This window comes from Trematomus bernacchii, unplaced genomic scaffold (genome assembly GCF_902827165.1).
Source record: "Trematomus bernacchii unplaced genomic scaffold, fTreBer1.1, whole genome shotgun sequence".
NCBI lineage: Eukaryota > Metazoa > Chordata > Actinopteri > Perciformes > Nototheniidae > Trematomus > Trematomus bernacchii.
Genome location: NW_022987973.1, coordinates 4,145,779 through 4,155,960, shown reverse-complemented (window position 1 = coordinate 4,155,960; position 10,182 = coordinate 4,145,779). Strand labels below are relative to the sequence as shown.

The 10,182-nt window shown below is 39.4% G+C and overlaps 1 protein-coding gene across 1 annotated transcript; it reads left to right on the top strand.

Annotated features, from left to right (window-relative positions):
• The first annotated feature begins 288 nt into the window (after positions 1–288).
• On the top strand, positions 289–9,415 carry ctsba (cathepsin Ba). The gene is made up of 11 exons (XM_034116376.1): positions 289–415; positions 3,678–3,805; positions 3,884–3,969; positions 4,174–4,288; positions 4,820–4,935; positions 5,335–5,420; positions 6,861–7,007; positions 7,525–7,641; positions 7,824–7,952; positions 8,275–8,356; positions 8,683–9,415. The coding sequence occupies exons 2-10, from the start codon at positions 3,683–3,685 to the stop codon at positions 8,346–8,348; spliced, it is 993 nt and encodes a 330-aa protein (XP_033972267.1). The 5' UTR covers positions 289–415; positions 3,678–3,682; the 3' UTR covers positions 8,349–8,356; positions 8,683–9,415.
• Positions 9,416–10,182: the final 767 nt, after the last annotated feature.

Here is a 10,182-nt window from a genome sequence, read left to right as displayed (position 1 = left end):
TTACCACTACTACTAAAATAATAAAATAGGGTGTGGTTCAGCACCACCTAGCGTTCAGATTGAAGTAGTGCAGCTTTACTCCATAACGCTCTCTTGTCATTAAGGTTTTACCAGTTCAATCCAGATTTAGATCATTTGTCTGGAAATGTGTCTGTGAATGAAACACATGATTCTGATGATCTTACAAACCAAGAAACCCACATATTGGAACAAAAAACGAGAGAGTGACCTTTTCAGCGCCGGTCACATGAGCTGCATTCATGTGACCGTATCACGTGGTACCAGCGAGAGTAAATAAAAGAGGAGGACCATCTCATAAATGAATCACAGTTTGTTAACCTGAGACAACTAGAGACAAGAAGGGGAACCTGGAGCTTAAGATTTAAAGTTCACACAGCTGACACACGAGCTACAGGTAAATTACTTATTTTCTTGTCCCTTTGTCCTCCACTTTTTACCACTTCCGGTTCTCAGTTAGATACAGTTTGTTTACACGGTGAGTAAGCCATTTGCTAACCTAGCTAAATGTATTACACTTTGATTAAACTAGTAAAAAACACATGACTAAATCTCCAGCTAATATTGTTGGACTGACCTTACTAGTTTCATACACAAATCCGTTTGAATCTAGTTTGTTGTCATATCTTCAAGTTGGTTGTTGTTTTGACTGCCTGACCCATTTTAGGTTTCATGTTCAGAGGTGATAAGATACAAATGTGAAAGCAGGGCGGCTGACACACACCTATTCATGATTAAAGGACACATGGTCGGGGAATATGGTGTAGGCAGCATATGCAAATAAATAAAGGCAATAACCTAAAACCTGATGTTAAAATGTATATGAAACCTAATGCTAAACTGGTGTCACATCAATGAAGTGGAAAGTGAAACTATGTTTTGCAAGGGCTGGAGGCAGCCATGCTGTCCTCTGCTTCTACTAGACAAACAAGATAAGCTGAGACTTGTTTTACAGATGTATTAACATGTCAGAGAAAGGGGGAGTATACGTTTTATGGAACTGGAATAAATTGTCCTTTTAATTATGCACTCGATTAAAACACCGTCTGTTCTTTGCAAAATAAATTGGAGGGAGGACATGAAAAAGTGGTACATTTGCAATCACAAGCCAAATTGTCATTGACTGTCTTATCTATCGAGTAAATCAAGTATTGGATCCGGGATCCCCCTTCCCGTTAGCAGGTCCTCAGTACTGTGATCTGTTAGCAGAACAATGGAAAAATACAACTAGATTTATAGTACAGTCGTACAGATGTATCAAACTGTGGGTTAACTAGTTGATCTGTATGTGCAGGTAAGATGAATGGTGTGTCTGTTACTTTTTATGTTCAAGAAATGATGTACTTTTATAGTAATCTGGCTCTAATTCCAGCTAATTTTGCAGGAAGAAAAGAGAATAATTGTAAAAAGTAACATCACAGAATATTGCTTGGTCCCACATACAGTAACTGATCTAATTTTGACACTTGAGTTTGGAGTCTTTCTCTTCAGAGGTACCATAGTGATCAGCATTATTCTATGAAAGAAGACTCAACCCTGAGTGTTGTAGGACTCGTCATGTGAAGATCATCGGTTCCACGTATAAAGGTCGGAGGTGGAGAGGAAATCAAATTCATTTTCTCGGTGGCTTTGGCTCCGACTCACCCATTTCTGCCTGTATCACTTAAATCTACCACATAGAGGAACATGCACAACCCCTGACCTTTTATAAAGCTGTTTGTTACTCATCAAGCTCAAAGCAGGGCTGCCAAAAATGTTGAGATGCAAACAATGTGTCCTTACAGTCGTGATTGTGACTCAGCAAATTTCATGTAGCTTTTGTGAGTTGTGCTATGACAACTGTTGAAAGTCATGAGACTGATTTTGACAGATCAGCAAGCTGAAGGTTCACTTCCCCCCCAAAACTCATCTAAAGCATATTTTTATCTGCGCAGCAGTTATGTTTGTGTGATTTAACCACTTCTCTAAAAACTAAACGTGTCCTGTCAACTGAATTTCTGTTGTGACCCAAAGCTTTCAATAATTTGCACATAGTAAATCGCTTTGCAGATCATTGATATAGTTCAAAGCTTTAGAAAAAATGTATGACTCTGAAGTCCCCACAACCAATCTGTACCCACAATCTAGTGGTAGATAATGAACTTCTACCGATCAGAAAATGACTGTCCATTTGTGTTGCATTCCGTAATCAGATAAAGAGTAGCTTGTGGTATTAAAGAAATCTGAGCACAGAAGCCTTGTTTAGATTATAGAGAAAGGAAAACAAGTGGTTTAAGACCTCTCTCTGTAAAGAGGGTTATACAGTCTTAATTCCCCCTGTGTACTTTTTGCTGTATATTTTCATTGGCCTCAGTCATGCGTCATTAAACCAGTTCCTCTGAGATTCATATTTCCTCTGTTTCTCTTCTTCTTTCTCTGTAATAAAAGAACAGGACATTCTTAAACAGGTGCGCTGGTGACCGAGACAGACTTGTGTTTGCCAGGGCAAATCTGAGTTTGGCATGAGACTGATTTCAAATGTAGTGATTGGTAATCTTACCTGGAACAAAATAGAGTGATACAGAAACATTATCTCAATGCTTAAAAATAATATCCGACATTTTTTTCACTTCTCAAAGTAATTTGTTCTTCGCTAGTACTGTTTGGCTCACCTCATCTGTTGTCCTCTTCTTTAAGAGTTTGAGGCTGCATGTTAAGCCACTCCCTATATGCACTGGTATTGATTCTTAGCACACTCCATGCCTCATATTTAATAGCCTGCATTATGTTTTCTAATGGATCCATGTCTGGAGCTGATCTCATCTCTCACCAGTGCACTTCACCTCTCCTGTGTATCTTTGAGGGCAAACCTGGACCATTACCAGCATGCTTTTATCTAAAATCTAAAAGACTGCATACATTAGCATTCACAAGGTTTTTTTTTCTGCAGAATGAGGATGTTTTGTTCTCAGGGTTTTTTAAGGGGGAACCGATACCCTGTCTGTCTAGTGTTGAATCTAAGGTATTGGTTACATTTACAGAACTATATTGTAGATGCCTGCTGATGCAGCGTGTTTAACCATTGGAAAGATGTGTCAAGCAGGACTGAAAGTAAGCGGTTTTCTCTGTGTACACTGTGTGTGCATGTTCCACTTGTAGCTGCAACCAGAGTGACGAAGTCTATCCAGCTGTGGGAAAATGTTTCTCTTTTTTTAATCGGAAGTTTCAGGAGTCTACGTGAGTGTGTTCAAGCATATCATTGGATCGTATTGATTTACAATCGACACAGAATTTCTCCACATAGTTTTTATAAACTGCTCCCTTATCTTAGCCTCTTACCTTTTTCTTATCGTTTTCTCAGTAAAATGTTCTTACTCAGTCACTTGGGGCTAGATAGGCTCCTGCATGTTTGTTCTTATAGCTTTCTTTGTAAGACATTGTTATCCCTTAAGCCTAGAGCCTTTACTGTGATTGGTTCAGAGAAAAAAATCTAAATGGATTCTTTTTGCCACGAAATGCATTAATGAATTTGGGACATCTCTGCAGACTATAGTTAATCCAGAATGGTATTTTGCATTCAACTATTTGTATATTACACTATATTGCAATCAAATGTTGCTACATTTGTAAGCCCTTATTTGTAATGTTGAACAAACACTCCTTCACTTTGTATTTTTCAGGAACAATGTGGCGTGCAGCTTTCCTGTTATTGGCTGCCAGCTTGTCTGTGAGCCTGGCCGCACCCCGCCTCCTTCCACTGTCCAGTGAGATGGTCAACTACATCAACAAGATCAACACTACCTGGACGGTGAGTTTCTTCTTTATTTTTTGTTTTTATTTTCTTGAAAGCTGTTTTTCCCCACTAAATCTCCTTCTTCTCCTGCAGGCTGGTCACAACTTCCATAGTGCCGACTACAGTCATGTAAAGAGACTCTGCGGTACGAGGCTGAATGGACCTAAACTGCCCGTCATGTGAGTCTCATTAGTGAAAGGACTTCAGATTTAATTATGCTCTATATCCATATAGGTATTTGCTGTGTTGTACATCCCTTAATTCTCCATAAATTGTGTACGTTACAAGCAGTATAGAACAACACTCCTACCCTACCTGCCCACCATAAAACTGTAGTTGTAAGTTATAGTACACAGTCATACCTGACTCTGTTTCCTCTGCAGGGTTCAGTACTCTGGAGACATAAAGCTGGCTAAGAGCTTTGACTCCAGAGAGCAGTGGCCCGACTGTCCCACCCTGAAGGAGATCAGAGACCAGGGCTCCTGCGGGTCCTGCTGGGTGAGGAAAAAGATGTGACCACATTTAACTTGGGTTGACGGCCAATACTTTTTTGAAGGAAGAGATTATTCTAAAGGCATTTACTCATGATTGTGGTTGTGGTTGTTGTTTTGTCGGAGCGTCACACAAACACCTACAGTATAAAAGGCTTAGTGTCAACAACAAACATGGATTGAAGCAGGATTCTTGAACAAAAACATGTTGAACATTTTAGAAATGATAACATCATTATGTTTTGGACTTATTGGAAATGTTAAGCCCACACATGAGAAACAATCCTATGCATCTACCTATGGAGTCTGATTCTACAAATAGTATTATTAATGCAGCCTTATCTTTTCCTGCCTCTGTGCAGAAATATCCGGTTTAAACGGGATCAATAAAAATGCAAAAAAATCTCCTCGGCATTTGATTTATTTTATTTCATTATTAAAATATCAACTTTGGGCAATCGGCAAATGACTCACTCGAGCCTTAAAAGAACCACCAGATTGTTATTGGCCTGTCTGTGACATTTCTTGCATCTTCCAGGCGTTTGGCGCAGCAGAGGCCATCTCCGACCGTGTGTGTATCCATAGCAACGCCAAGGTCAGCGTGGAGATCTCCTCCGAGGATCTGCTGACCTGCTGCGAGAGCTGTGGCATGGGGTGAGGATCACTAACGTGTGAAAAGTTTTTATAAATAAATGATTTGTTGTGACCTACTGAACTACTCCCAAACTGACCTTATTAAGTGGATCAGGTATCTGCCGTGACAGAACTGCTCTACAGGAAATACAGCAGCCCCAATGTTAGCTTGCTGTACATAAAGATGATTCTAGTGACATCCACACACTGAGGTAAACATGTTTTGAAGTGAGCTTTGACTCAGTTCTTAGTATCAGCAGCTGCAGTACTGAGGTGAGATGTAGAATTCAGAGTCTGTTTTGGGTGAGGGGAAAGTTTGGAAGTTGCCTCCCTAATGTTTGAAGCAGGGAGTGGAGTGGTTCATAATATCTATAAAAGTGGAACATTTAAATGTTAACATTATTTATATTTTTTATTTAGATGTAATGGTGGCTACCCTTCAGCTGCCTGGGCCTACTGGGCCAATGAGGGTCTGGTCTCTGGAGGTCTCTATGACTCCCACATTGGTGAGTTTTATGTGTGAGACTCCCACAGTGGTATGGTACAATTATTGTTTCAAATATTTTAGTGCATTCGTCAACTAATTGTCAATTTTGGTCTTAGTCAACTTAAGATTTCTTCAGTATATCGGTCATAAATGTTTTTTTTGTATGCAGAATTTATTTCCAATAAGTTTATAAGCCATCTCTGGTGATCATAAGGTTTAAAGGGGACCTATCATGCAAAATGCACTTTTGATGTCTTTTATACATAAATATGTGTCCCCGGTGTGTCGGGGAACTCACAAAGTGTCAGAAAATAAAACCCTCTCTCTTTTCCTCCGTGCGCAAATCTCTAAAAACGGGGGTACAACGGAGCTGATCCAGATTTACGTCATATCGGATGGTGGACCCACGGCACTATCAGAAACGTCGCTGTATCAGAAACAATTCCGACGTGTTTTGGACGTAATATTCTTTGTTTACATTAGCAAGCATCGCTAACACTCAGAGCTAAGCTGTACTGGAGAGAGCATGTGTAAGAAGCAGGATAATAAGAACTGGATACAGCGTCGGAGGCGGGGTCTCGTTCTTTCCTATGAGAGCTGCTCATTGGCGCATGAAGGCAAGGCAAGTTTATTTATATAGCACCTTTCAACACAAGGCAAAATGGCCCAACTTTTGAGAGAGCGAAACGTCACAGATGACCCGTTATGCCTGGCTGTCAGAACAGAAGAACCCGTATGTGCAGTCATAGAGCTGCACATACGGCTCACTAGAATGAATGGAGAGAAAATAAATCTAGATTCGGCTTTTAGTGCATTTTACAACTTTAAGGACTTAATAGGCGCTTTCACACCGGACTACTTTTCCCAGGAACTAGGCCGATAGTTCTTGCTACCCAGCAGCTTCTACTGAAGCCAGTCCCCAACTCCGGGGACTTCGGGTGGCAGTATACGCCGTGAAGTTGTTTGCGGCCTGCCAGTAAACCCAAAGCAGAAGAAGAAAAAGTGACGTCGGCGGCTTCAGTTGCGTAATCCTCCCTCAGGGACTTATTCCGGTGTGAACACGATCTACAGGACAGTTCCAGGGACTAAAGAGTTCGGGGGGACTAAGTACCGGGAACTAAGTACCGCAAAGTACTTGGTGTGAAAGCGGCTAATGATGCAAAAAGAAAATTGTGTTAGGCGAATCAGAGTTTTGTTTGTGGAGAACCACCTTAGATTGTAAAAGGCTGATAAAATATGTCTTATTGTAATTTACAATTCCTCCTCTTCATTGAGGAGTTGCATGTTTGCTCGATTGTGTTTTTGTTTGGAATATTGCTTTAGTGCGCCCTCTGCTGTTTCAGAGAATACAATAAAAGAGTCTGCTGGGCATTAAAAACGACTTCAAAGATGCACGCCATCTTTGGAAGGCCAACTTCTCATGAGATTTTAAACGAAACTTTACTCTTTATGGCTACAGGTTGTCGGCCCTACTCCATCCCCCCCTGTGAACACCATGTGAACGGCAGCAGACCCTCCTGCTCTGGGGAGGAGGGGGACACCCCCGAGTGCGTCTTCAGTTGTGAAGCTGGATACACTCCCAGCTACAAAGCAGACAAGCACTTCGGTGAGAGGGGCAGAAGGGATTAGAGCGTAGCATACTAACATTAGCTATGTGTCTTCTCATACTCTTCAGTATGTAGCTTATTAAATATAAAAATGTAACTTTTTGCTCTAACCCTTTGATTTTATTATTTATTCATTCCAGGAAAAATGTTTCTGTATTATATTTTGTTGTAATAATTGGATGTGATCCAATGTTCTCCTGATAAACACAGTATGAAAAAAGGCAATTATTTCAGTTGTAAACAGACTTGGTTAAAACATGATTTATTATTTTAAATACGAAAGACCAGATTGCTACAAGTTGATGTTTCGTTTTAGACAAATTGATTAAATCTGGAATAGAAAACTGTTAAAAATGCGTAACTAATGGGACTACATTTACACTGACTGCCTTACATATGAATGTGTTAATTAGATCTTCGATAAAGACATGTAAAACAATGTTATCTACCTTTTGATGAACATCCCATTTGTACACATGCACATGCAGCACAGGACTAACTCAAAGTGTGTTGCAGGTAAAACTTCTTACAGCGTGCCGTCAGATGAGGAGCAGATTCGGGATGAGATAACCAAGAACGGCCCAGTAGAGGGAGCCTTTACCGTCTATGAAGACTTCCCGCTGTACAAGACTGGTAAGATGATGGTCACCAGTAACGGTTATAAGCAGTACAAACACATGAGAACTGAGTATTTGTAGCACAGGGTAACACTGAAGGCAGATTTTGTAAAATATTGTTTCTGACGCATTTTAACTCGCACTCTTGCTGACCCTCCGCTGTGTGTTGTTTCTTGGCTATTTGTTTTCCGTCTCCAGGTGTGTATCAGCATGTGTCCGGCTCTGCTTTGGGGGGCCACGCTATCAAGATGCTGGGCTTTGGAGAGGAGGACGGCGTCCCCTACTGGCTCTGCGCCAACTCCTGGAACACTGACTGGGGAGATAAAGGTGTGCAAAGATGCATGTTTTATACTCAACTTGTTTTGTTTTAATCTAGGTTGGTAAGTATCCTAAAACAATGTCCTCATCCCCTCTTATCTTCCTTCTGTGGACAATAAAGTAAAAATATATAGTAAATCAATTTCATGACTATGTAGAACTTTTTTAACTGAATATACCTACCTCTTGTGTATGAGACACACAAGCATATATCATATAGTGTCACACTACTACTATTTTCTAGTTACAAACATGCAATTTCTGGTGTTTAGCAAAACCAATTATTTCTTCAATTTGTGTAAACTGACCACTGCTGTGTTTCTGTTTTTAGGATTCTTCAAGATCCTGCGTGGATCTGATCACTGTGGTATTGAGTCTGAGGTTGTGGCTGGGATTCCCAAGTAAATGCTGAGGTGAGACAACAAAAATCGACATGGATCAATAAAAATGTATTATATTTATATAGCTCTTTTCCCAAGATGCTTCAGATATTGGCTTTGAACAAATGTGTGTGTGTTTTACGATGTGCCTTTTACTGTAGATCTCTCCTCTGTTGCAACCTCCTTAATTCTAAACAGTGGAGCATTGATTTGTATTGTTGCATGAACCTCAAATATCTTTGATTGTTGACTGTTTACCACCCCTTTTGCTCCTATGAAAGGATGTTGTGTTTATGAAATCCTACACAAAAGTTTAATAGCTTCTGTGGCTTGACGTCTTTGCCTTTTTTCTCTTGCAGGTTTTTGGCTGCCGTTTCCAAATACTCATGATCACTAAAGAGACGCTGAACTCACCTCAAATGTAACTTGTCTCACAGCTTTTAGTACTTTCTTTTAGATAAAGCCAACTGATCAACTGATCACCTGCTCACATGGCATGTGGTTTTATTTTGTGCACAGGCGGAGACCTTCACCTCATTTAGGTGAAATAGCAGGAGTATGTGCCTGAGCACAAATTAGCATTCTTGAATTGAAGGTTTTCTTTGTGACCGAGTCGTTGTCTTACAGCAAGTTAAATCAAAAATACTGTGGATTTAATTTAATCTCAGGTGATTTGGAGCAAACTGTCACTGTTTGTAGAATTGTTTTTGTTCCCTTGTGGACACATTTTGTATCTGGCACTGGTGTAAAGTGCGGGGCATCTTCAACTATTCAGCCCATGATTGAAAGAAATTACAATACCCTGCCTTAACACAGCAAAGAAAGGTCAGTTTGATATGAATGTGTCTAATTTGTAATGGTCACAGCTTTCATACTTTGATATTTGTATTCAATATAATTTCTCAATGCCACTCCATAATGTTAGGATGAACTCCTTGTGATGCCTGTTAGTGTTTTTACATATTAAGTATCGGTTGACAAATTGTCTGTTAAATGGGGTTGATAATGGGATGTTTTTATTGTCTGCCAATTGGATCTAAAATATTTGCGCCCAACTGTATGTTCTGAAATAAATAAATATTTGTTTACCAATATGTGTTACTCTTTTTAATATGCTTACTGGCTTTTTAAATCGATTTTTTTTTTTTATCTGAATTATTTATTTATTACACCTGTGATGGGCATTAAATCACAAAGAAAGTGTGGGTCAAGCAGTGATCTATAATGTCATATATATATATCCAAACTATCCTGATGGTTAATAATAAAAGTATATTTTTGCTGCATCTAAAAATGCACTACTTTGTTCAATCTTATTAGTAATTTAAACATCTTTTAACGTCATACACGTTTTACCCTGCAAAGCATTTTCTCAACAAGTTTAAAGACATTTAACTTTTTGCACTGCTCGACATTAAACCTGCCTGTCTGGCATTGTAAATATTTCTTATAATGGCTAAATTGTTACATTGTACATGGACTGTGCGTTGTAATAAACATGTTTATAATTTGAGAACATGTCAGGGGGGGATGATGTGGATACATTCTATTTACATTTTAAGTTTACAAGCCAAAACGGCCCTTTTTTTTTAAACTTTAGAATCTGTTTTACACACTATGAACTGTACAAGTTATTACATTTTTGGAGAAAAGAAAGGACATTTGGGGTCTGCTAAGCATTTCAATTAAACATTGGCGATGCGGATGCAACATTCCTCTATGTATTTACTTGTTCTATTCTATTTAGGTGTTTATTTTTGCCGGTTTTGCCCCTCTGACATCTGATTTCCAGTCTATTTGAATATATGAAAGTTGCCCTCACTTCACTTCCGCCTTGCTGTCAGCGAAAACAAACACTC